Source organism: Ostrinia furnacalis, unplaced genomic scaffold (genome assembly GCF_004193835.3).
Source record: "Ostrinia furnacalis isolate ACB-3 unplaced genomic scaffold, ASM419383v2 OfSCF7708, whole genome shotgun sequence".
NCBI classification, from domain to species: Eukaryota; Metazoa; Arthropoda; class Insecta; order Lepidoptera; family Crambidae; genus Ostrinia; species Ostrinia furnacalis.
In genome coordinates this window covers 776,838-803,819 of record NW_021137947.1, presented here as the reverse complement: position 1 = coordinate 803,819, position 26,982 = coordinate 776,838, and the positions used below count along the sequence as shown (strand labels likewise).

At 40.0% G+C, this 26,982-nt stretch overlaps 3 protein-coding genes across 10 annotated transcripts in view; 2 read left to right on the top strand and 1 right to left on the bottom strand.

Moving 5' to 3' along the window:
• Bap111 (Brahma associated protein 111kD) overlaps nt 1-6,798 on the top strand; it is a 29,771-nt gene extending 22,973 nt beyond the window's left edge. For all 5 annotated transcript variants that reach the window (XM_028322691.1, XM_028322690.1, XM_028322688.1 and 2 more), the window contains 2 exons: nt 4,273-4,437; nt 5,595-6,798. In XM_028322691.1, coding sequence (XP_028178492.1) covers nt 4,273-4,437; nt 5,595-5,629 — 200 coding nt within the window. In that variant the 3' untranslated portion in view covers nt 5,630-6,798. The remainder of the gene's footprint in view (nt 1-4,272; nt 4,438-5,594) is intronic.
• Nucleotides 6,799-8,521: 1,723 nt separating this feature from the next.
• LOC114365970 (RNA-binding protein 41) lies at nt 8,522-11,024 on the bottom strand. The gene is made up of 5 exons (XM_028322729.1): nt 10,903-11,024; nt 10,504-10,782; nt 9,602-10,181; nt 9,331-9,478; nt 8,522-8,826 (listed from the first exon to the last, which is right to left on the bottom strand). The coding sequence occupies exons 1-5, from the start codon at nt 10,905-10,907 to the stop codon at nt 8,708-8,710; spliced, it is 1,131 nt and encodes a 376-aa protein (XP_028178530.1). The 5' UTR covers nt 10,908-11,024; the 3' UTR covers nt 8,522-8,707.
• Nucleotides 11,025-11,490: 466 nt separating this feature from the next.
• Nucleotides 11,491-26,943, top strand: LOC114365955 (ecto-NOX disulfide-thiol exchanger 2-like). Of its 4 annotated transcripts, none has more exons than XM_028322701.1 (11): nt 11,491-11,951; nt 12,027-12,242; nt 13,229-13,758; nt 13,854-13,997; nt 16,194-16,377; nt 19,565-19,671; nt 23,184-23,288; nt 23,410-23,550; nt 24,949-25,055; nt 25,230-25,340; nt 26,723-26,943. In XM_028322701.1, exons 1-11 carry the CDS (start codon nt 11,594-11,596, stop codon nt 26,871-26,873), a joined length of 2,154 nt encoding a protein of 717 aa, XP_028178502.1. In that variant the 5' UTR covers nt 11,491-11,593; the 3' UTR covers nt 26,874-26,943. The 4 variants fall into 4 exon arrangements, with proteins under 4 accessions (XP_028178502.1, XP_028178501.1, XP_028178503.1 ...); XM_028322700.1 differs by having other exon boundaries at nt 24,949-25,060; nt 25,235-25,340; XM_028322702.1 differs by lacking the exon at nt 25,230-25,340 and having other exon boundaries at nt 12,027-12,230; nt 24,949-25,166.
• The last annotated feature ends 39 nt before the right edge of the window (nt 26,944-26,982 follow it).

The following is a 26,982-nucleotide window of genomic DNA, read 5'->3' as shown; positions in this document are numbered from 1 at the left end:
GAGTCCCATCAAAAATTACCAACATTCAAGTTTTCTGTGCTTAATCCTGAAAACTTTCATGAAAGAAAATTATAACATTCGTTACTTTTGTCAAGCGCCTTCACAGACTGTTTCAAGATGCCGAGGTTAAAATAGAGTGGTGGAAGTACGGTGATCTTGGCTAGCTAAAGGCATGTTTATAAAATAGTTTGTATCAACTTTAGCTGAAAAGCAAAAAGTTGTGTGTGCGGGAAGCCGCACTGATCAAAATGTTTGTTACCAATGCTTTTGTTTGTTACGACTATTCCAGATACACATGAAACGGGAATTTTGTGTAGCCCCATTGTTGGCCTAAAGTAAGTTACCTATTCTCAGAACACAAATAACCCATTTGTGGTCTTGATTAATTATTTCAAATATTTATTTTAAAGTGTCGATGTTACCCAGTTTTCATGAAATCCGATAGAGGTTTTCGACATTTTTCAAATATTATATTTACCACAAACATAGCAAAAGCAATCTGGATTAAGCACACAACATCTTCATAACGAAGCAATATCGAAAACACCAACAAAATAAATTTTTTTGTCCAATTAAATCAAAAATCTAAGTAAAAATATTAAATGAAGGTAGATAGCTATAACTTAAAAACAAAAGCTGTTAGAGAAAAACTGTTGCCATATTTAAAAAATATGCGTCAATTTGAGATAGAAACAGTAAAAAAATCACAGGAAACAAACAATTTTATTTTTTTTGTTGACCAGTGTAATTTAGATACATATTTATGTCATAAGTTTCACATAACATTTAGGGAGTTGCACCACCTAACTATGACCGTAACTTTAACGACAACCGGTGCTTTTTGGTTTTTGACAGATTTTTCCATTCAGATTTTTCGTTTGTCAATGTTGAAGTAAGATGGTGCAACCCAGCCTTAGTAGGTATTGCCCATTGCCATACAATACGAATACCTGATTGAATGAAGGCCTAATTAAAGCTTTTGATTTCCAATTCCACACCACACATTTATATGAACTGCTCGGATTTTACAGTTACGTTTTCATTAAATACTTTGTTAAAAAAGGCGAAGATTATCTTAACGCACACATAATATAAAAGAGTTCGGTGTATAGTCTGGATATAGCCTTTCAGAAACAATCACTTCCCTCTGAATTACTGATACTCTGAATAGTGACCTTCCACCGCAATAAAGTAACCCTTTTACAATTCATTTCCAATTAGGCTTTTATCCAGCCACGATAAATTTTATTGCGGATCTTAAGAGAATTTACGTGATATCTCCCGGGTACATCTGACCTCTGCCCTTTAATTTGATAATCGGTCAAGACCCTGGCTATTAAATTACAGAAGAAAAGGATTTATTTCAATACTCAGAAGAATTCATTAATGTAAAATTTTCTGAAATCACAATATTTTGCCATTACTTTAAATATTGTTATTATGAATAAGGCGTTTTAGTTTTTAATAGTAAGAGACTACATTTGGGTAATTGTGAATTTTGAACAAATTTAATTCAAAGTTTACCCATGGTGGCTATAGCATGTTTTGTGAACATTGCATTTTGTGTTTTGAACATAAAAATATAAATGAGTTACCTACCTATTATCGGGTTTCTTACATTGCCTTTGCTTTAAACCCCACTCCCCGAGTAAGCTGGAAAAAGATAACTTCTCCGTCCATTACACTACGGTTCAGTTGCACGAATTATACTCGCGCATAATCCGGCGTCACGCTGTCTCCGCGTCCCAGCACGTCCCAATTACAATGCAAAGACGAAAATGTTGGACAGGCTTTATTTCGTTGTTTACGTAAATATTCAACGGTTGTCGCAGATGTCCCCATCGTGTCGCTGAAACTGGGCACGAGTTTGAACCCAAAGTACATCAAGGAAGGGGATGACGTGTACTTCGAGTGCAGCGTCAAGGCCAACCCGAAGAGTCATAGGCTGACGTGGTATAAAGGGGTGAGTTATGTTCAAAACCTACCGTCTAAATTTAAAGCTAGCAAGCTAGCAAAGAGCTTCCTCGTTGTGGATAAAAAAATGTTTATTTGGTCAGTCAGTAAATAAAATACTACGAGTATGTGCTATTAGTGCTACAAGAAACTAATGTCCACAAGTATGCAGTTCACGTAAAATACTTTGCTGATTTGGTAGTTTATATTGTGTATGTTGGCAATACGGAAATCCGTTTAGTTTTTTCATGTTGACACTATTGTTACTGCCATTTTGAACTCTGTGATTCNATTTAAGAAGTTCTGGAGTACCTGACTAAATGCCATATTGCCAAACTAAATACCTAAACGTAGGATGTCAAATAATAATTAACATTTAACGAAAAAAATATATTTCTGACTGTTCCAAAATCTCGGACTAGATTTTTAATTAATGATTTGAGGACTGTTGTCCCCCCTGGCAAACATTATTTAGAAGCCATGTATTTTTATAACATAATTTGTAAAATACTGAAGTACTTGACTGAATGCCAAATTCCCAAACTGAGTGAATACCTTACCGTTTGGTAAAACGGACTCTACTCGTACGAAGTTGAATCACTGAGCAATTAATTTGTTGAGAATTAATTATGATTAATTTAAAATTATGCAGTTTTAGTGTCCTACCTTCTAATATTATAAATGCGAAAATTTGTGAGTATGGAATAGTATAGATGTTTGATACTCTTTCACGTTAAAACTACTAAACGGATTTTTAGTCAACTTTACAGACGACAATATTTTTTATACATGAGAATAGCATATACTTACTTAGCTTTTGTTTACAGCTTTGTCCACGTAAATTTTTTTCTGTCACAGAAAAAAATATAGAGCGCATTCCTGTTTAAAAAACCGGGATAAAAACTGTCCAAAGTCCTTTCCTGGGACTCAAAACTATCTCTTTACCAAATATCAAAATCGGTTCAATGGTTTATGCGTGAATTCGTAACAGATAGACAGATAAAGTTTTTTTCGCATTTACTTGTATTATATTATTTAAAAGTAAGTAAAGCAGATTTTGGAATAGTCAGAAATATTACCGGTACCAACAATTTATATTTTTTTCGTTAAATGTTAATTATTATTTGACATCCTACGTTTAGGTATTTAGTTTGGCAATATGGCATTTAGTCAGGTACTCCAGAACTTCTTAAATGTTACAAAAATATATGGCTTCTAAATACCCAATGTTTGCCAGGGGGGACAACAGTCCTCAAATCATTGATTGAAAATCTAGTCCTGTTGTCTCCCCTAGCCAGGGGGGACAACAGGATTTCGAAATCCTGTTGGCTCCCCTAGGGGGGCCAAGCAGGGGGGACAACAGGACTGCACCTTCGTGTTATACATAGATTTCGAATATAAAAAATACCTATATAATTTAACTAATTAAAACATGACAAAAAAACTGAGGTATGTCTCGTTTCTGTCGGACCTGGGTCACAGATGACCGTTCTTCTTTAAAACAATCATAACTCGAAATCTATCAAAAATCGCGGAACATACATGGGGGTGATTTGGATAGCCCTAGTGATGCTCTACCTCAGAGCAGCCTTATACTAGGACAAGTTATTAAAAACTTAAATGGATAAGGCTAATTTGAAATGACAATGTATAATGTTTCATAATAAAATATTTGTATTTGTACCTCAAGCCGAAGCTTGACACTACTTTTTGAGACACCCTGTATATCTAAAATGGCAATGCCAGATTTTGTATGAAGGTGGCGTCGTTTTTTTTCGCGCGGCCATCGACCAAACTTTGTTTTTTGATTACAAAATAGTGAAATAAACCAAACTTACTATAACATGTATACCTCTAAACTCAGTCTGAAGAGTCTGAACTGAGTTACGAGCGTTAGAAGTTTGATGATTTACATACTAGATTTGCTTTTTGCGCGCAAGTTTTCTAAGAAATTACAAAAAAATATTGCGCAATTTTTTTATTGCGCTGATTCTGCTCCACACTGATGTCTGGAGCCTTTAATGGATGGTATTGTTTGTTTACACATACAATGTCAATATTTTGTTGCAATTTCTTACAAAACTTGCGCGCAAAATACAAATCTAGTATTAAATCATCAAACTTCTAACGCTCGTAACTCAGTTCAGACTGAGTTTATAGGTATACATGTCATAGTAAGTTTGGTTTATTACACTATTTTGTGTCCAAAAAACATGGATTGGTCGATGGCCGCGCGAATAAAAAAAAGACGCCAATTTCCGGCATTGTCTTTTCATGGGTTATTCTGTTATCAACTTACTAAAACTGCACCGACCGCAGGCGGTTACGGCGGCGCGTACGGCGGGCGCTACTACGGCGGCTACGCCGGCTTCCCCGCCGGCTACGGGCCGCCGCACGCGTACTACGCCGCCGCGCCCGCGCCCGACCACTACCTGCCGCACCATCTGCCGCACCATCCGCACCACCCGCACCACGAGACCAAACGTGAGCATACCGTACCGTACCCAGAGCCTACACCGCACGCATGATCTTGATCCTGCCGCACCATCTGCCGCACCATCCGCACCACCCGCACCACGAGACCAAACGTGAGCATACCGTACCGTACCCAGAGCCTACACCGCACGCATGATCTTGATCCTGCCGCACCATCTGCCGCACCATCCGCACCACCCGCACCACGAGACCAAACGTGAGCATACCGTACCGTACCCAGAGCCTACACCGCACGCAAATAATCTTGATACTAAATCCTACTAATATTATAAATGCGCACTTAATCTTGATACTTAATACTGAATCACTAATGTCTAATTATTAATTTGATGACGATATAATTTACGCCTAAACGTGAGCATACCGTACAGTAAATAGAGAAACGCGATATTTTTTATATGAGTTACACATGTACTCACGGCTTGACGTTTCGGCTGCTATGCTGCAGCCGTGGTCACAAGCAGACTGGCGGCTCGCGGCGGCAAAAATGTCGCGTTGAGACCCGTGTTTCTCTATTTTAGTTGAAATGGAACACGAAAGTTTAAAATCTTAAATCTGGATACTGAATTAATATTGTCTAGCGTGTAATTAGTAAGATGATGAAATAATACTACTACCAAACGTGAGCAATGAGCATACCGTACAGTACCGTAACCACTGCTGACACTGCACGCAAATGATCTTTATAGGTGATTACTAATGTCTAGTGTTTTACTTGATCGGTTAAATGTTGAGGAAATATCACTGTCACAGAAAGTAGATAATTACATTTACTTATAGGAATTTACATTTAATAAGACAATCGATAGAGTAACCGATTTTCTATTTAAACTATTAAAACTACTTTGTGTATTTGTTTCCCGTTTGTCTAGAACATAGCAGGCTTGAATCAACCTGGTTGTCCTCCTCCATGTAAGAAATCTGATTCTTGTCATACCTGCCTTACGATTCGATCTAACCTAGGGTTATGACCTTGGTTGTTACAACAACCCACTATAGAAGAAATAGAACTTAGATTTTAAGGTAGAAAATACAGCAAAAGAAATAGAACTTAGATTCTAAGGTACAAAATACAGCAAAATTTAAATTGTATCCTTGTCAAATACTACAGAACAAGCTCTAACACGCCCATTTGTTTGTTGCAGAGGATGAGCCACCAGCCAAGAAGGAGGCCGAATGATTGTCACCCAAACGCGTCGTCAAGCGACGGCGCAAGTCCTCTTCGAAGGACGCCCAGTGAGCAGCCTTCTTACACTCGCCTATACCGCCTGTAGGGTGTACTGGCCGCGTTATAGTCAAAACTCTAAACTCTACCTAGTTACTACTAAAGCAGGGATGGCGAACCTTTATGTCTCAACGTGCCACTTTTCAGAAAAAAATGTTTGATGTAGTCATCATAGACGTGCCATCAAATAACACCTAATGCTATCAATGAGGAGTATAGTACAAGTGGCGCCACTGGCGAGTGACAAGGCCTTACCACAGCCTTACTTTACAGTGGCACTAACGGACGACTTATTTACTATTTTATTTTATAGTGAATTTTGTGATTGGTGGCGTGCCCTCAATATTGTGGCGCGTGCCATCGATGGCACGCGTGCCATTGGTTCGCCATCCCTGTACTAAAGGCTGATTTACACGTATTAAGTAGACAAGTAGGTAACTAAATTTTAACCTGATTTTTCTGTCAAGTTGGTGGGCGGGGCTTGTCACTTGACACGTTTTGACAAGCAGTTTCATAGTAAACATATAAACCCTGTAACTTTGTCAAAGCTGTTTACGTGACATTAGCCAAATCATGGTTCTCAAAACCAAGTCGTTGCCAAAATAAAAGAAGAAGACCTTTGGAATTACGAGCAATTTGATCACTTATAATTAAGTTAAGTATTACTTAGTACGTGTAAATCAGCCTTTATAGACCTCAGTTACACTACTCGCTAAGTTGACCGAAGTAAGATAGTGTAGACACGCCCTTCGAGCAACTTCGCCTCGCCCGCCTTCCGTTTATTGTCGGTTGAAGCGTTCCGAAATTGAATACGAAGCGACTATACTACCCGGACCCAGCTAACTACAGTACTTCGTCGGAGCTAGTAGGGTAGCTGTGGTACAGTCAGCCAAATAGTTCGTGACACCCAAAGTGGCCAAAAAGTTCGCAACACATCTTTGTTGGAAATGGAAGGCTGTGTTCTCAACTTTTTGTCCACTTTGGGTGTCACGTACTATTTGACGCTGACTGTATTAGGATTGGAGCTCGCAGATGACTAGTTTTGTCTAAGACCCGGTTCCGTGCTGATCTTCTAATCGAGTATGTACTTTTCTTACTAAATTCATCCTTCAAGATGAGGATGCTCAAGCCAAAAATATCAATTCAAAAACAGACCCTGACCTGAACCACACCTTAGTCTTGTGACTCTTTCCGCCTCCCGCTGAATTTAGTCAAGTCGATTATGAAATTGTTTAGTCGGGTCAATCCATGTTGTTCTATTTTGACTGGCGGGTAGCAAATCAAATCTAGTCTCTGCACAATTGCCTTTAGTATATTAGGTAACTATTAGAGATTTGGCTATGACATCCCTGGGCTTGGTGTTATTAGGATCTGTGAGTGGATTTCAAAGTATCATGGACACTTTAGCTATAATAATATAATAGTTTGTAAGATTTCAGATAATTTCCATACTGTGTATAGTCTGGTCTGCGAGCATGTAGAATTTTGTTCAATGACCCCAAGCTACCCATCCTTATCGCTCGCGCGTAGTTATGTTGTTGTCGCGCTCCTCAGATCATAGAAAGAGAATAGATATGAAGTCGCGCGTAACTACAACGAGAACCAGTGTCCCCACATTTCCCCCACCACAGCTCCCACACACACATTCAACTGTGTAAAAACAAAGCGACTGTGAGTCTACGACAACATGTGCAACCGGCTTAAAAGTGCTGTGATTGGCCAGAAGGCGTGCCTTCTGGCCAATCAATGGCCGCGTGACTTGACGCACACATAGAAAACGCTAGTGAGAGAACAAAGATAAAATGGAGTCGACAAGATATCGATACTTTAAATCGCTAGGGGCAAGGCTCGAAACTGGTTTCACAAAATGCTTATGTATGAAAACCTTTTTATTATTATACGTTATTATTAACTACTATCACGCATTTATTTTTTAATAACGGCGATCTGCATACCGCATATGTTTATCAAAAATAATGCCTATATTAGGCTTTCAACTAGCTCTTATAGTAATTACATAGTTGACAGTTACTAATTACTTATACTGTTATTATTTTTTTTGGAAAATCTTATAATCGCAAGTAACACATAATTTTTTTATTTAAAATTACAAAATAGAAAATTATAATTTACTTCTATTTATCGATAATCGGAAACCGCATTAGAACACGAGCACGGCACTATGTTACGACCGGCACATGCGGCCGTACTGTGTATTTTCACACGACAGTGGATATCGGAAGAAATTAAATACATTGCGCAGTAGTTGAGCATGACATAAAGTGGTTGCTAACTAAATCGTCAATGTACAAGCGTGTTAGAATTTTTATCACCACTGATTTCGATATCGCAGTAACTGTTACGGCACTGAATTCGTTCGTAAAAATGTTTAGTTTTTTTTATTTATAAGCAAAATACCAATGGATTTGCAATACTTACATATAGTAAATGACTCCATTGTTCCTGTAGTTCTTCGTTTCACTTGTTTTATTGCACGTAACGACGCATTATCCAAAATATCGGAGAACATTTCCTTAGTACGACTGAATCGCGACTAACCTAGCTACGCGGCCGATGTTCGTTTCTGGGCATATCGCGGAGACACGCGCCACGCCCCCGTTTCACATCTATTCCCTTCTATGATCTGAGTCGCGCTCGCACACTCACTGCAGGCGCCCGTCGCACAGTCGCGACAGCAATAAGGATGGGTAGTTTGGGGTAATTGGACATAATTCTACGTGCTCACAAACCGGGCTTTAGATTAAAATTTTTAATTATTTACAGGCATTGTCCTTTTAGAGCAATAACCATTCATGAATTGCAGTAATCTTTTTTATTACATTTTAAGAGCAAGTATGTAAATTTTGTATTCAGGATTTATGTGGATAAAAACAACTTTTAGATTGTAGAATGGAATATATTAATAAGGTATACATGTTATTTACAGATTGTAAGGTTAAATATAAATAAATAAGTTAAATATCTATGTATAATGGATAAAGTTGAATATTGATATTTTGTACCGATAGTAGCCTAATTGTTGTCTTCGGGTTGAACGCGGTTGCTGTTGCGGCCGAACTGGACGATGACGGGGCGACCGCTTAGGATCGTGCCGTTCACCTCGTCTAGAGCCTGGATGGCTACGTCCTCGCCTGATAAATGAAATAAATGGCATTTATAGAAATCACTTCGTTTCACTTTAGGCTAAGTTCAGATGATATGAAGAAAGTTAAGATTCTGACATCAAACACATCACTGCCTGTGTTTTGAACAAATTGATACATAAAGCTATAAAATAGTATAGTTCAATCAAAATCCATCCATTACTTTTTGCATAAAAAGACAACACAATAAAAATGGAATAAGGAGATATGCATGATGATCAACCATGAAGTACTATAATGGAGTGCAAAGCTAAAGCCTGGTCCGTGAGCACGCCAAGCTACCCATCCTTATCGCTCGCGCGTAATTATATTGCTGTCGCGACAAAATTCCACGTGCTCACGGACCAGGCTTTAGTAAGGTCATCAGTCTTATCAAATCAACGCCGAACAAGATGCGGCAACTACGTACTCCAGTCCAGCGTACTCTACTACATGGTGCTTGTTGCAGACTTAAGAGATTCGGTAATTCTTATATTTAAACTGGACACTCACTTTGAAAAGCCACAAATGCTTGCCCCCGCATGTGGCCAGCCATCAGCCTGACATCGATGGGGCCTCCATTGTCTAACACGAACTGGTTGAACAGCAATGACAGCTGCTCTTGGGACACACCTGGAGCAATGTTCTTCAGATACAAGACCTGTCAACAAAACAGTATGTGAAACAAAGGATTCTCTACATAAGGCATGCAGTCATTTAAACATAATGATGTTGCATTTGATTAGTTTTTATGCAAAGTTACAACATCAAATGGAAGTATTACCTTTGATGGTATCCCTGGTTCATAGTCTTTGAATCTGTCAATTTTCTTAATGTCATCAAGAGGCATTTTGGTTCCTTCCAGCAATTGCTCCTCAGCAGGATTCACAGGCAGTACGATGTCCACTGCTCGGTACTCATCGTTTATGTGGCGCTCTCTGTTGATAGGCTCTAATCTCATAATTTTGTTATCTCTTATCGTATACATGGTAGGGACCCTCGGGCCTATGAGACATTTCTGTTCTACCGGAGCTATCTGTTCCGCAACTTTTGGTCTAGCAGTAACTTCTTTCACATCCCATAAACTCCCAGGTTTATTCACTGCCGCAATCATAGCATTATCCTCAAAGTTAATTTGATGTTCCTGTGCCAGTATCCTTTCTTTTTTTCTCTCTAACCGTCTCATGATTTTTCTTCTTTGGGATAGTGAAAATGTGTCTTCTTTCAAGTGGCCAAATAAACTCTCTTCTAACTCTTTTAGCTCATTCATGGGGTGACCTTCCGGGTAAAAATTTAGCTGTTTCTGAGACGGATTATCCATTTTCTTTGGTTTAGTAGATGCAGGTTCTATCCTTGCTTTTGAACTGAAATTTGGACATTATCATTATTTTTACTATGCAAGTACTCTAAGCCTGGGATGCACCATCTTACAAAAAATCTGCCTAACTCCATACAAAAAGCACAGGTCATCGTTATACGTACAGTTAGTTATGTGGTGCAACTTAACCTAAGTAAGTTAAATATTTCTCCAAATTGAAAAATTTATTTTATCAATTTAAAACATAACAAATACCTACTTATTTACGTTTGCAAAAGATAGTAATTATTTTATACCAAAAACACTACAGCACAATCATTCATCAGATCACAACTTCACAAACAAATAATAAATACATTATACTTTACCATCCAGGAGTAGATTGATGATTATTTATTTTGTTGTATAATGTTTCGAGCTTGCCCTTTAGAACACTGGCCTCAATCTTCTTACGCTGTTCCAGAAGCCCTGCTTCATTTTCCTGGTACAGCTTCAACTCTTCATTTGATAGTCCAGCCTTCTTCAACCATTCCAAGTGTTGCTTATCTGCTTCCGCCCTACGGAAGTCTTCCACCGTTGCAAGTCCATATGTGGACAGCGGTAGCACTTCAACTGTCTTTTCAAATTCTTTTGGCACCGATTCGGAGCTGGAAAAGCCAAAACAAGATAAAAAGTAGATCCTGAAATTACATTAGTTTCTTCTTTCGCTTCAGTTAAAGAGATAGGTTGACGAATGATATAATGTAGGTAATTAATGGATTACTCACCACATCTTTAACAATGAAATCAGTGGATGAAAGCCTTATTTCATTATTCTTCAAAGGAAATGGGAAAAATATTTTTCAATACAAACCACAAACAAAATAGAAAATATGTCAACTATTATTTTTATATTCTATCATTTTTTTTGCAAGTTTTACGGCTTTGGTTCTCATCGTTTAAGCCAAAATCTTTATAGGTCGAGTTGATCATACTCTCTAATCTGTGGAGTTGATCCCAATTTTAACTTAAGCAGAAAGTCAGACAACTCTTGATACATAGTCAGCTCTGAAAGGGATCGTAACCATGATCGTAACCGTATCGCCTCTCGCCTCACCTTCAACTAGGCGTCAACTTAAACAAAGCACATAACGTAAAAAACGGATCAGCCATGAAACTAAAGATAAAATTAGCTTCATGGGATCAGCAGATCTTTAGTTTCATGCATAGAGAAAAGAAATACATGTTTCATGGTTACGATATGCCTTTCTGAGTTGATAAGTGTGCTTCGTCCTTAATTTTTATTAGAAATAAAACATGATTTTGGCAAATGTGCAAGTCGCTAAGCCGTGAGAGTTCAATCAACAAAATTTCCAAAATTAAAAAAGTAGAAGAAAAACTGTGATTTGGTGTGGGTGGACTTGTATTTTTATTTTAAATAATTTCTCGTCTGTAATTAACAAATTAATAATTACCGCCATGAATTCGTGGGGTAATGATTACGGGATGCAAAATCAGTTCATACCTATGAACAATATGGGGCCACCGAACATGATGCCTCCACCGATGCAGCCTTTGATGCCGCCCATGTGTATGATGTCGGACTTGGGAAATTTGGGAATCAACACGCAAATAAATCCCGCCCCGCCTGTGGTTCCTCCTTTGATCGGGCCCGTGATGCCAGAAGAACCGAAGAACGACGAAGCACAGATTATGCATGATGGTTCCGACCACCAGAAGCACGATCAATCTGATATGCAGGGACCTCCGAGGCCGAACATGCAAGATGGGAATAAGGATAGAATGGACAGGAGAGGAGATCGCAATCGCGACAGAGGTTAGTTTTGAGTTTTGCCTTTAGTTGTCACAATTTTCGCAAACCATACTGTTCTAATAAATAATTTGTCCCTAGATCGATCAAATCGCAGACGCTCCAGATCCCACGACCGCTTCGATAGAGGTGGGAACAGAAATGACAGAAATAGAAACGATCGTGGGGACAGGAGTGATCGGCCGGCCAGGCGAGACCGTCCTTCCAAGTGGGGGAAACCAGAACATGACGTGGCCAGACCTGGACATCCTCCCGGAATGGGTATGGGTAACAATGGCCATCAAGGTATGATGCCAGGTAATTTTCTTTTGAGCTTTTCATATCACTAATGCACTATTCACATAATATTGTGGCATGCTAAGGTTTTATTATTTATTTCACAAAATTTGCAATGATTAAAAATCAGATATCACTCTTTTCGAACGAACATTCATGTTCTCTATAAAACGTAAGTCGCACTTCGCGAAGGTATCGGAGAAGTTCTGGTCCTCGAGCTGGTCTTCGAGTATGCAGGTTATGATCCTCCATCCTTCTTCTTATTGTGTGCTTACTGACATTCACTGGGCTTGCTGTTTGTAAACGCTGGCGTATCTCAAACGTGGTGAGAACCCGATTTCTTGATATTGCAAGCACGATAATCGGGTCATCGCGCGCTGATTTACAGCTTAATTCCCCACTTCTTAGTCTTCTTGTGTAAATGGCGGTCTGGTCATGCCTTTTTAACGTGTATCTTAAGTTTGTACGCCATAAATTGAAAGTTTCAGCCATCTCCCGCTGCATACGCCCTTGACTTCTAAGCAACACTATTTGAGCAACTTGAGCTGGAGTAATGGGCATTATTCACAAATTATGGAAACGAGAATAACCCTAAGATTAATTTAAAAACAAAAAACAAAACGCTAAACCCTTACAACATTTAATATCGAATTTAAACTTACCCGTACTCTTTACGCTCCAACAACGAAATGCGTTTCTAGAGTCAAAAGAGTTAAACAGACGCATTTTTTTATAAATCTAGCCTCGTAAATTAACAAAAACAAATGTTCTGTTAACATGTCACACGAAACTTACGTATACAACACCTATTTGGCTTCATATCTGGATGTTTAGGCTTGGGCCAAATTCCGTGCCGCTGAGTGTATTTCCATGCTAAGCATAAAAAATTAAACAACATGAATGTATTTAATAGTATTTTATTTCACTGTACTTTCAAATCGTTAGCATTGCTGAATTAGAAACTTAAAATCCCATCATAATTTTTAATTACCTTATGTAATTTTTAGGAGTGGTCCCGTACAATATGATGAATAACAACATGATGGGACAACAACCCATGGAGATGGGTAACATGGGAAACATGGGCATGGGCAATAACATGCAGAACATGCCCAATATGATGCCCGGTATGAACATGATGTCAAATATGATGCCCAACATGATGGATCCCATGATGATGTCTAATATGATGAACCCACAAATGTCGGGGCAAGCTCAAACACTCTTCCTCCCAAATTGTGTTCTACTACCTCCCATCCCTGGATCTTCGGTACCTAACAGACGTGAGAAACCACTAGGTTGCCGAACTATATTTGTTGGAGGACTCCCACATGGAATCTCGGAAGAGGTGGTTCATGAAATGTTCCAGAGATTCGGAGGCATCGATGACATTAAACTCCACAGGCAGGGAGTGTGTCATGTCCGCTTTGAGAACCACCCGAGTGTTGAGGCATCCTTCTTCCTCACTGGGTACCGTTTCAAACTTCATGACCAAGCTGATAATGAAGCCACAACGCTTTTTATTGATTATGCTCTGGTAAGATGAAAGATTTAACAAATTTTTTGTTTATGTACATTTTTAATAGCTGATAAAAATCCATAAACTACCTACATATTTTTATTTTGTTTTAGAATCGTGACGATCAGAATGAGTACGAGAGAAACAAACGCCAAAGGGAGCCAACGCCGCCGCGTATTGAGCCGTTTACACCAGCTAACCTAAGCACCATTACGGAAAAAATCAAGACTGATGAGGCGTTTGCTGAAGTAGCTCCTGTAAGTATCAGGAATTTGTGGAGGCCGAATCTGTCAAATCCGAGAAAACGTGTCCATTCAGAGGAAGATTCTCCCGAGTTGCAGTCGAGAAAAACTTGTAAACTAAATAATTCGTTACAACCATCTAAGCCAAAGCCATACACCCCGCGATTGGGGATCCGCAACGTAGTTCCCATGACCGAGGAGCAGATGCGACTAGTTCACGCGGCTCTCATAGACGCCATCATCGAAACATCCAAAGTTCCTGGGAAGGGACCGCAGTTTTGTGGGTATTCCCACAAGACAGGCTGGGTTCTTGTGACGTGCGGTAACCAACGCAGCCACGAATGGCTGATAAAGCAAACCAGAAAAATCAAGCCATGGCCCGAGGCGGAACTTTCGACTATGCTAGAGAAAGAACTGCCTAGGCCACAAGTTGGAACCATCCTTGTGCCGCGGAGTGAAGCAGAGACAGTGGAACAGGCTATGATACTGCTGAAGAATCAGAACGAGGGGCTGGATACCGAGCTTTGGCGGGTGCTCCACAGTCGGCCCGATCCTGCAGGGCTTATAGTAGCCTTTTCGTTGGACGACGGGACGGTGGAGGCTCTCAAAGCGACGGGCGGAAGGGTTGGCATTGGTTTTAAAAGCGTGACTTTTAAAATGAAGGGCAACTCGGATGCCGAAAAGTCCAACGTGGGGTCACCACGACCCTCTACTTCTTCCGACGCACAGGAGACAGTGAGAGTGCAAAAGGCAGGAAAGTTCCCTAAAGGGATTTCACGCCAAAGGCCTCCACCGAAGTCGACCGAGGGCCATGATGAGACCACGTGGGGCGTTAAGTGGAAAGGACGACCTCGTCCTTCCCATGAGAAACCTCATACATCCACTCAACACTATTAAATGACTCTCATAGCAATCAGGGCGAGGGATTTGGATGGCACTCGCCAAATACAGTGTAGATCTCAACCTCGCTCTGATCTAAAAAAATTGAGATCATCAATCCTGGGACTGAGCAACTGGTATAAACGATACTGGAGGCCATAGAACCAGGCTTTTTCCTGCTCCAGAGCTTGCTATGCCTGTAGCAGGATTTGTCATTCACAAGGGATGGGGTAACAGTAATTGTGTGCTCAGTCTATCTTCCCAGTGAACTATCCTAGCCCATTGTGGAAAAGCGTCGTGGACTGAACAAAGACACAACGCCGACCGCTTGGGTTCTTCGACCTGCGCTGGACAGTACTAAAATTGATAAAAAAGGTGAGAAACTTTCAATTTTGTCTAAAAAATATACACGCTAACCTAAGGATGTTTATCGACCTTTGTAACGTGTGTTAGACCACAATTTTTAGCCGTGCCTTTGCATCAGCGCAGGAGTCGCAAATCAGTAGCGTGAATCGACAGATTACAGACGTTTTATTCAAATTAGAAAATAACAGGGGATCCAAGAGCAACAGACAGGGGCATCTACAGGAACCAGGTAATAATAATAATAATTCTCACAGCAATGAAAACTGGGTAGCTGAGGAGGCAGGTCGCAGAATGCACTTGACTCATGTTTTGTCATGAACAAAAACATCCAGGCAAACACGGGAGAATACTGACCTGTTCATAGTTTATTGATTCCTAGGACACTGCTGCCTAAAAAGGTACATGTCTACGGAACGATTCTACAAAGAACCATGCGACTGGCTGACTGTGCACTTAGATGCATAATTGTGGCTCACCAGGTGTGCCTGGTGTACAAGGCCCAGGTGATGGGAGACAAAGTATTCCAACGTCTATTAAATTGTTGATGGGATGGTGATACAATACATAGATCAAAAGAGGTTGCTGCAGTGATGCTATTTTATAGTTCAATTGTTTAAATCAGTAAACTGACATGTAATATTACAACAGGAATTACTGAAATTATAATTAGTTCAAGAATCGTAAAAAATAGCTGAAGTTGGCTTTTCTGACTTGAATCGAAAACTGACAGTTATGTAAAAGAAACTTATTTTTTTAGTATATCCTTAGATATTCTAGTGTATCATAAAAGCAAAATAAATTACTTAAAATCAGCTTCTAGTTCGTGTTTTTTTTTTAAATAAAACGTCGCAGTCACAAAATGTCCCCTACAACTCAAAATAATGTATTAATCAAAAACATCTTATAATCCTTATGTCCCTTTTAACACAACCAGTGAACTGTTTATTATATCTATCACTATTTCAGACATTGCTGGGCTGGCTGGAGCGTGGGGAATGCAACAAAAGGAACGCGAATACCTTCTACTCACTGATCCAAGCGGCCAACAACCAGGTCCGCCGCCTGTTCAACGATAAAATGCAGCTGGATGACGAGTTACAAACCATGAGAAACACTATGAGGGAGAAATTTGAACGCATTATCATGCAATGTAAGTGACAATGTATTTTATACAGAGTGCATCCCGGTCACCACCGCGATGCAGTGTACATACAACGCCATCTGTTGGCGCCGCGCTGAACTTCTCGTAAAGTCGAACGTGTCTACAACCGAACAAATCTACGTGAGAGCATTAGTGTGTAAGTGACAATGTATTTTACATGTAAACAGACATAAGGGCAACCTGGTCACCACCGCGATGTAGTGTACATACAACGCCATCTGCTGGTGCCGCACTGAACTCGAACGTGTCTACAACCGAAAAAATCTACGTGAGAGCATAGTGTGGTTGGTTTACCATGGTACCATGTAAGCGGTTTATAGATTTTAATGGGTTAACAACAGCGGCGCATAGGCGGTTATTTCCAATTCAGTTAAGATGGAGTTTCGAGAAAAACTGCCAGCGGAAACATAACGTTGGTGAGTAATGACGTCATTAACACAAAAACCTGTTGCCACCTATGGCACTCGGAGAAGTTGCTGAGATGAACTAAAGCCCGGTCTGTGAGCACGTAGAATTTTGTCCAATGACCCCAAGCTACCCATCCTTATCGCTCGCGCGTAATTATATTGCTGTCGCGACTGTGCGACGGGCGCCCGCAATGAGTGTGCGAGCGCGACAGCAACATAATTACTGGTAATAATTATGGCGATGGCATGGCGGTGATGTACCTGAAATAGCTGTGGAGCAACGTGTGAAAAAAACACCGGTTACTGTTATAATGTGACCTTCTAAAATTCATATCGAAAGAGTCAATCTCTTTGACTTTCGATGTCCTAGGATCAAGAAAAGCAGTTATAACGTATCCAGTTACGTAGCCCTAAATACATTCCACAACATGTCGGGCAAGACCCAGGACTCTACCGTTAGTCAGCCAGCAGAATTGTGAAACGCGAGCAAACTTTGTGACATCATAATCATCACCCATCCATCACGCCCATCTTCTGGATTTCATCAGTTGTAAGTAATTTATATAGGTTGATGCAGTGAAGAAATGGATGATGATGTGATTTTCTTCAGTCGAGAGACCTACTACCCGTTCGCGCTAAGTTTGTCGGTCCGTGGAATGTGCGTCCCCTCCCCCAACCGCGATTAAACGCAATTAGTTAGTGATTAACGCAATTAATGTGTATAGACACTTCTTTTCAAGTGACGTCATATCGCCAACGGCAAACTTATTGCGAACGGATAGTATATGCATTGCCGTCGTCAGTCATGCAGTAGACTTTTTCAGCATCTGTCGGTCGTCGCCTCCACTCTTGTTAATTTAGAAAGTGAATTCGCGTTAGTTTTAAAGATACAACCACCTCTGTGGTCTAGTGGCCCCTGCTTCAGACGCAGAGGTCCCGGGTTCGATTCCCAATGCAATGGGGGCAGATTTTTCTGTTCGGTTAAGTTGGTGGTAGGGCTTGTTCTAAGTCCGCCTGGCTAGCTACCACCATCTTACCTAAGTCTGTCGCTATAACAACAAAGTTAACAGCATTGTTGTTTTGCGGCAGTTAGAGGTAAGATAGCCAGTTCCTCTGTGGTTGAGGATTCCGGGTGAAGCTCGCTTCCACCTTCGGCCTGATCATCACTTACCATTATGTGAGACAAAAGAGCCTCATCGTTGTGGATAGAAAAAAATATAGCCAAAGACAGGTGGTGATCCTTCTCAGCAAATGTAACGCGCAGCAGTTCCGGTAGTTTTTAAGGAAAAGCCGGTACCTCATCAGGAGCACAGAAAATCAGACAATCGTACAACTTTGCTGTAAGGCTTAGGTATATTAAAAATTTAAAACTAACTACTACATTCTACATAGCTCGTAGAACGGGCAGAAAAGTTCTCGAGTGACTAGTCCACGGGCTGAAAAACTAAGTGGAGACAGGGCTCCCACTCGGTAGACCGACGATTTGGTGATGGTTGTGGGAAGCACCCGTATGAAGGGCCGATTGTTGTGGAAATCCGTGGAGGAGGTCTTTGTCCAGCAGTGGACGGTATTTGGTTGAAACGAACCATATTCCAAGAAGGTAAGCTTAGCGCGCTTCTATTAAATTGTCATCCCAGTTAAAATGCTTACATGTAGTTTCTAAAAGTCAGTCAAGATTAAAATAATTTAATGTATTTTAAGGGATTTTTCTGTGGAAACCCAAGAAAAAAAATGCAGTAAAAATGTCTCAGTATAGTTTATCATTCTTAAATCAATGTGGGCAAAAGCAAATAATGGAACAAACTTTTTTATGTTTTTTGTTGAAATGAGATCACAAAACATTAAAATATGCATCTGAACATGCTTACCTACTGTAATTATTTTCTAGAAGCATTTAAGAGCGTTTACGCGAAGCGCGGCGTTTCAAGGGGCATCATTGGAAATGATTCGCGCGCGGCGTTTTTTAATAGTTTTCAAATGTTCATAGCAAAACAATAACAATGAATTAAATATCGTTTCAAAGTAAATATTTTAAAGAAGATGTTGTTTTATTATATTAAGCTATTTTTATGTTGAATAAAGGAAGAATATTGGTGAAAAAATCACTTTGATTTTTGGGTATTTCACGTTCTTTTAATTTGTGATTTCTTATTGTAAAATGCTTAAATGTAAAAATTTTCTCAGATAACTATTTGCCCAAGGATCTATGCTATAGGATATAAATGTTTGTTAAATCGTTTTCATAGTATTTTTATAAAAATTTCAGTTTGTAAACTGACGCTAAAGTGGAAATTTACAAAACCTGTGTGGACTTATCTTGATAGAATTCTTAAATACTAAACTAATCGCAATATTTTCTCAATTAACTATTTAGACGACGAAATTGCCTAACTATTTATGCCTATAACATATTTGTAGTATTACTGGTTAATGATTATAACGAGTTGAAAAAGTACTGTTTTTGCGCCAAACGGCGTAAACGCTCTTAATATGCTTTTTACCTAATCATAAATAATTTATTTACATTAACATAAAGCACAAGTCTCCAAGGCGTGGTGCGAAGATTACGGAAGGAAGGCGACGTGTTTTGCTGTTATTTGAAACTAACTGAACCGTGGATTCTTTATATTTTCTTAGATAGCTAATAACTTAAACTTATCACTGTACAAAATAATAATTTGATACAATGTAAATTACATGAAAATATAGTTATTTAAATTAAATATAAAGCATCCACGTGAATTTAATTACCCTTTTGTGAACGACAGTCGAGCAGGTAGCGAAAATTCTGACCGTGGCGAAACACCAGCGAGTCTCGGACCACTTCACCAAGCAGCAGCGCCGCAACATCGAAATGTGGTTGAAAATGACGGAGGTACGTACTCACAGGAGTAAGGGTCAATTTTAATGATAATTACGAAATAATTGCCAAAAATTCCGTCTTAAAACAAACATGTCAAAATATGTTATTGTAAACCTTTACTTATTATAATGAAATCATCCAGATAGATAAAAAGTGAATACCCTCCAAAATAGAGTTTAAAATGTCTTTAGGCGGGCATGGTGGGTCTTATGAGCCACTTGGAGCAAATGATATAGTTTATCAGTGGTTCGTAATGATACATTGACTGTTAAATGTATTTTTTCAAATCGTGGACATTTGATGGAATTTGAACGCTGTAACAAAAGAAGGTACAGCGCTTTATATCAATTGTTACGTGTAATCAAACAAAAATATAGCTGTAATGACCCGTATCCTTCACGCATAATAATACTATACTTTCGGTTTTTTAAGTGGGGAAATAAGATATTTGATCTTTTAAATAAATTTCAATTTTGATTTTGTACTCACAAGATTCGTTCGTTTCAGCCAAAAGTCATTTGGCTGAAACGAACGAACGAACTCACAAGATTAGCAAAGTTACATTACAAGCATCGAACAACTTATTCACCCTCTTAGCTTGACATCAATATAAGGCGAAGATGAAGATGAACCGAGATTGCTGAAAATCACCTGTACCAGAATGAAAAAAGGTTTATAATCTGTCAAGATGTCAAAAAATTGTTCGTGCAAATTCCATTTTGAGGACAGCAGACAAGCGTATCCAGAGACTAGGAGATGTTTCGAGAACTACAAGCAGTAGAACTAGTCTTCCTTCGAGCATCACCATCATCGCCGTAGATCTTAAAATGGAACTTGTTATGAAAGAAATTCAAATACAAATCAATATTGACAGATTATAAATCTTACTGCTTTCAAGAATCGTCAAAACAAGAGGCTGCACGTGAATTCGACGATACACAACATTGAAGAAATAAGTGAGAAGACGGGCGGATTAGTAATTAGTCACTTTATAGACAAACTAGTTATAAGTTGTATTAGTTGAGTAAGGTTTTTTGAAAATGCCAGACGCCAGAAATTTTTATTACATTTTCAGGAGACCTAACCTTAACATTTATATTCATGGGTATACCCGAGGTCTCCAACAATAAACTCTGGTAGGCGGTGGGATTTGCTAATTTGGCGGTTGAGTGACATTTGGCAGTTTAACGGACAACGGCAAAAGTTAAACGGACCTCAGAAGCTAAATGTAAGTAAAAGCGGCAATACAAAGTTAACTAGAATAATTAGCATAAAGCAATTCAAGCAGACAGCACCGAGTAGGCCTTTGGGGCCGTCCATAAATTACGTCATCGATTTTTTCAGATTTTAGACCCCCCCCCCCCCTACAATCATCCTAGCGTCATTTCTTAATGACTCCCCCCCCTTCTCCCAAAATTGACGTCATTACCAGTTTGACAAAATTAAAACACTTGTAGAATCACTTTTTTTTAATAAATAGAGTGATTCTTAAGGAAGGTTTATATGTATAATTCACGTAAGTACCACGGGCGAAGCCGGGGCGGGCAGCTAGTATTATATGTAATCAGTAGCGGCGGAAGGGGGGGGGGGGGCGCTCCGCCCCGGGTGCCAAGCATCAGGGGGTGACACAAGTCGCGCAGATTAGTATTCCCTGGCACATCTGCATGGCAAATCTGCGGTCTATGTCATGATACGGGGGGGTGGGGGGTGCGATTGTCTTTCAATCGGTAGGAAACCCCAAAAATCCTGGGGGGGTACCAGGGGGTGCCATAGGGACTTGCCATCAAAGAATGCCATCGCCCCGGGTGCAAACCTAGGTGTGCTGGAAGAAATTTCTTTTTAGAAATAATCTTTTTGTAGGTGAACAATAAACTATAAATAAATAAATAAGAATGACTTTACCGTCATCCGCAGACCAACCCCCCCCCCCCTAATTTAGAATGACGTAATATATGGACGGCCCCTTTCGTGGAGTTCTGTTACAACTGGTTACACTGGTACAGCATGCAGTGAAAGTGGTAAATCAGTAAATTACTCAAGTACCTGCTATGGTAAGTGGTGGTCATGCAGTTGGCGGTCATCGGGACATCGGGACATCTAACAACTTCTATGCGGCGCGTCGTATTTACACTCTGTTCAACGGGGAATGTCATCAGTGCCATCACCAAACCATCTTTGCTGGACAATGCTATGAACGTTTTTCAGCACTTGAGCCGAGGCAGACTTCGAGTAACCAGAAACAAGCAACGCCATGGATTTTTTTTCAGCCCTGAGAGTCCTGAGAGCAATGCTTCCCAGCAGTTGACACTCTTGGCGTGGACACGCCCAAGTTGATCCTGTTGCAGAAGATAGCGACTACTTGATTGGTTCTTGTTAGTTCTAAGTAAATGATTAAATGATGATTAAATGATTAATTGTTTTTTTAAATTTATTTTTAATTTTTTTTTTTTTTTTTGGGAATATAAGTTACGTTGTATTGCCGCATAGGCTAGAACTACGCTACAGGCTGGGTGTTTAGCTACAGACTCGAGGCATTCAGCGCAGAAGCTGTTCGTTGAGTGAAAACGGAGAGGTGCGATGTGACGTTTGTGCTATTTACAACCCGATCGAGTTAAATGCGCACCGGCCAGCGGTGACATCACATTTCTGCTACTGGGCGAACGCGGGGAGGTGTGCGAGGGAGAGTCGCATTCCAGCGAGTTGCGCAGTTAGCTCCACCGGGTTGTACACATCTCGGATTAGCTAACAGGACGTGAAAAAGCGTCATCAAAGTGGAGATGGGAGCAGTGTCTCGCAGCAGTTGTCAGAAGAGATAGATATGGTATTCAGCAAGCAGCGCCACTTATCCCACGCCAGACCACGTGCAACTTGATCCTGCGGCAAGACCCAGCAGTCTGCAAACGGCACACAACTCAGATCCGCTTTCCACCAGCTCTCATCTCCGCTCAGGTTTGGTGAACAAAATGAGTGAATACCGCGCCTAGCAATAGCTTTTATACTACTTCGAACCCTGTAGCGTGGTTTTAGCCTAGCAACGAAAAGAATTAGCCCTTCCTACAATCAGCAATGTATTCAGTATACCTGTTTCGAGGAAACTGATCGTTAAACACCTTGCTTCGTTTTGCATCGTGCGTGACGTCAACAACACAAGATAAATATGGTAACACCAACTGCCAAAATAAAGGTACAGTCAGCATCATACGTAACGGTATATCCTTAGTTCACAAACAAGTTTATAACGGAAATTATAATAAAAGTTAAAACTCATGTTTTAAAATAAATTGTTTAAATGTTTAACCATGGGATACTTGTCTACCTATGATTCTGCTGTATTCCGCCACCCTACCAAAGTTTAATTTAAAAAGTATTTGTAAAATCAGTAATGAATATAAAATTAAGTCAATAATTTATCGATTTTAATACACTTTATTATCACTTTTACATGTGGAGATTGCGAGTTGCCCATGTTAATGTAAAAACCATATTTGATTTTGTATTTTTTACTAATTAAATATTTTTTTCAGGAATTGGAAAACATCAAAGAAGAATTCGCTTCGTTCTTCGATGATGAAGAAAATGAAAAAGTTGGCAAAAGCACAGTTTTACAAGAGAAATTTGAGGAGTTGAAGGTAGGCAGTTGCTATAGGTTGTAGTTTCAGTAAAGACGAGGAAATAACTTAAACACTTCAATGACATTTATTGAAAAAAAAAAATGATTATTTATAAACGCTTTCGTATTTATAATTTCAGAAAGAAAATGAGAATCTGATGTTCGAGTTGGAAGGCTATAGGAATGAAGCTCACTTGGCCAAAGACGAGGCGGAGAGAAAGTTCGAGAAGTTCAAGGCCCAGTTCATCGCCCAGCAAGCCCTGCAGAACCCCGGCAAGCCGGTTAGTATACCATTTTATTGCATCATCTTCATCAGCCCCCCTAGACAAGTTGCACTTTTTGATCGAATCGAAAATCGAATCCGTTAAAAATCCATACAAAAAAGGCCTTTCGACCACTTTTCGACTGGTTTGCGATTATACTGTGCACTTTGTCAATCTGTCTGTCAGTCAGGTAATTTAGTCTCCGCCACAGCAGGCAAATAGAAGGCTTACACGCTATGCTCTTCCGACGGGTTGGGGAGGCCAGATGATCGCATTTTTATTACGAGTAACAAAGATTAAAGATATTTATTTAGGCGCCACTGTAGAGTAAGGCCCTAACCAACGCGATCACAGGCGATCAGCCGGCGTGCAGCTATGGCGACCAGACTTAAATGATCGCCATCGCTGCACGCCGGCTGATTTCGTTGATTTGGCCGAACCTTAAGTCACTTGCTAAAGCCCGGTCCGTGAGCACATAGAATTTTGTCCAAAGACCCCTAGCTACCCATCCTTATCGCTCGCGCGTAATTATATTGCTGTCGCGACTGTGCGACTGGCACCCGCAGTGAGTGTGCGAGCGCGATAGCAACATAATTACGCGCGAGCAATAAGGATGGGTAGCTTGGGGTTATTGGACAAAATTTTACGTGCTCACGGACCAGACTATAGTATCTATGACGGTAGGAGGACTATCGCATTTGCATTCATTAAAATGGCGCCACTGTAGAGTAAGGTTCTGTCGCCAGTGCCAACTTTTAAGTATAAAAACGATAGCTCTCATTGCAAGGCCTCTTATTTGACCATAATGGGCGTCACTAAAAATTTACTTTTCTAAAACATTTGTTTGCACCAGCAAATGTCCTAAACTGTTTTTAAATGGCTATGCCAGATTTTGTATGGAAGGTGGCGTCTTTTTTTTTTCGCGCGGCCATCGACCGAACTTTGTTTTTTGATTACAAAATAGTGTAATAAACCATACTTACCATGACATGATACCTCTAAACTCAGTCTGAACTGAGTTACGAGCATTAGAAGTTTGATGATTTACATACTACATTTGCTTTTTGCGCGCAAGTTTTGTAAGAAATTGCAACGAAATATTGCGCTATTTTTTATTGCGCTGATTCTGCTCCACACTGATGTCTGGAGCCTTTAATGGATTGTATTGTGTGTTTACACATACAATGTCACTATTTTGTTGCAATTTCTTACAAAACTTGCTCGCAAAAAGCAAATCTAGTATGTAAATCATCAAACTTCTAACGCTCGTAACTCAGTTCAGACTGAGTTTAGAGGTGTACATGTTATAGTAAGTTTGGTTTATTACACTATTTTGTAATCAAAAAACAAGGTTTGGTCGATGGCCGCGCGAAAAAAAAAAGACGCCATTTTCCGGCATTGTCTTTTCACTTTCAGATGATCTACCCACCACTACCGCCGTCCACGCCAAGCCACCAAGATCACGTGTCCACGGGCAAGCCGGAGCCTCCGCCCCCGACCCCCGATGACATGGCCATGATGAGGGGAGGCGACCACGTGTCACATCTGCACGCGAAGCTCGTCAGCATGCTCACTGCCTTCCTTCTGGTGCATCCCTTGGGGGCCACGCAGGACTACCTGGTGTCTTATGTGAGGTAAGAGAGGATGAGGTAAGAGAGGAGCTTGTGTAGTTCCGTTAGTCTTAATGCCATGATGAGGGGAGGCGACCACGTGTCCCATCTGCACGCGAAGCTCGTCAGCATGCTCACTGCCTTCCTTCTGGTGCATCCCTTGGGGGCCACGCAGGACTACTTGGTGTCTTATGTGATGTGAGGTAAGAAGTGTTTCCATGACCGAACGAGAAGCGAGTATATACAATCCGATTGAGCAACTGCGCACCTCGCTGAATGCGACTCTCGCATTCACGCACCTCCCCTGCGTGCCCAAACAACTGCACGCAGGAAGATTAATGCTGGATTTCTATATTCAATCTTAATCCAAATTGGACGGATTTGGATTGTCAACTGTCAAATTTTACCAAAATATCTGCGGTTTTTGATGTTTTTACATTTTTATATTGTTTATAAGACTATTTAAACAATATTAAAGTGTAAATGCGTCGAACATTTTGGAAATATAATCTAAAACTGAATTAAATTTGACAGTTGTAATCCGGATTTGGACAAGGATTGAATATAGGAATCGGGCGTTAATGAAGGCTACTGACAACGCCAATCTTGTAGCGGAGTTTTGGGCCGACGCTGTGTGACAGGTTTGTTGTCGACACAACAAGAAGAAGACGCACCTCCCAGCGTTCGCCCCGTTCATACCAGAGCGTCGATGTGACGTTACGGCTGCCAGGTGCGCAGTAACTCGATCGGGTTGTAAAGAGTAAAGACGATCTGGCAAGATTATACAGGGTGGAATTTTGTAATGCCACCTGGAAGGAAAGTACTCTTAATACTGTAGATAGAAAATTTTACTGAAAGAAAACATTCCTTTATTTTTGAAAAGAAAGAGAACTGCATTCAAAGATTTTCGAAATTTTTTCGAAAATTCTCTACCATACCATAAATTTACTGTACATATTTAAAATAATTTAAGATTTCATGGTTTTCCTTTCATTTGATTTATCAAGTTTGTTAGAGAGATTTCATCCTTATACTTAACCCTAACGATCGATGTAATAAAAATACAGGGTGTAATTTTTAGCAGATTTTAGTTGGTTCGATTCCCGGGTGTGGCAAGCAAATTATTGGAAATCTTTGTTTGCAATTCTATTTCTTTTCAAAAATAAAGGAATGTTTTCTTTGAGAAATTTTTTCTATCTACAATATTAAGAGTACTTTCCCTCCAGGTGGCATTAAAAAATTCCACCCTGTATAATTCCGATTTTATCGCTGATTCTTAAGCGGGTGTGTGTTTGGGGATCACCCTTTACACTCGCATTGTTGAGTAAAATGACTAGCGAGTGTTCAGAGCGCCATGTTCGATAGCTCTCGTTGTCGCTACAAGTTAGTGGAGAGAGAGTCTTCCCCGGTAGTGACAGACTGTTCACAAAAGTGATCAACATTATTAATGTGTTTCAGTTTTATAAACATGAGATTACATTTTTTTTGCGTTTCTTAAACGAGAAAATAGTCCACGACTAGTATATTAGCCTCCTCATATTAAATGGGATAAGTGCCTAATCCATGAACTATGATTCCAGGTCCATGATTCCTTCCGTCACCCACGCATCGGTTCAGCAGGTCTTACAGAAGTACAACGACATCTTCCGGCGCAAGACCAAATCATACGGATCCACTAACGAAAACCGCTGGGAGTACGTCATGTTCAATCAAATCAAGCATGAATATTAATTTTAGGATAGCGTTTTTAAGGTATTAGTGTAAGTTGACTATGTGGGAATAATAAATTTGTAATAAATATTAATGTGTTTTATCTGTAAGAAGAAACCGGCTTGTAAAA

Coding starts and splice junctions, on each gene's coding strand:
- LOC114365970 (XM_028322729.1), bottom strand. Junction 10,182..10,503: donor CATCAATCTACTCCTGGATG/GTAAAGTATAAT, acceptor TCCAAATTTCAG/TTCAAAAGCAAGGATAGAAC. Junction 8,827..9,330: donor AGCATTTGTGGCTTTTCAAA/GTGAGTGTCCAG, acceptor TTCATTTATCAG/GCGAGGACGTAGCCATCCAG.
- LOC114365955 (XM_028322701.1), top strand. CDS start 11,594: ATGAATTCGTGGGGTAATGATTACGGGATGCAAAATCAGTTCATACCT. Junction 23,289..23,409: donor AGAAATTTGAGGAGTTGAAG/GTAGGCAGTTGC, acceptor TTATAATTTCAG/AAAGAAAATGAGAATCTGAT. Junction 25,341..26,722: donor TACTTGGTGTCTTATGTGAT/GTGAGGTAAGAA, acceptor CTATGATTCCAG/GTCCATGATTCCTTCCGTCA.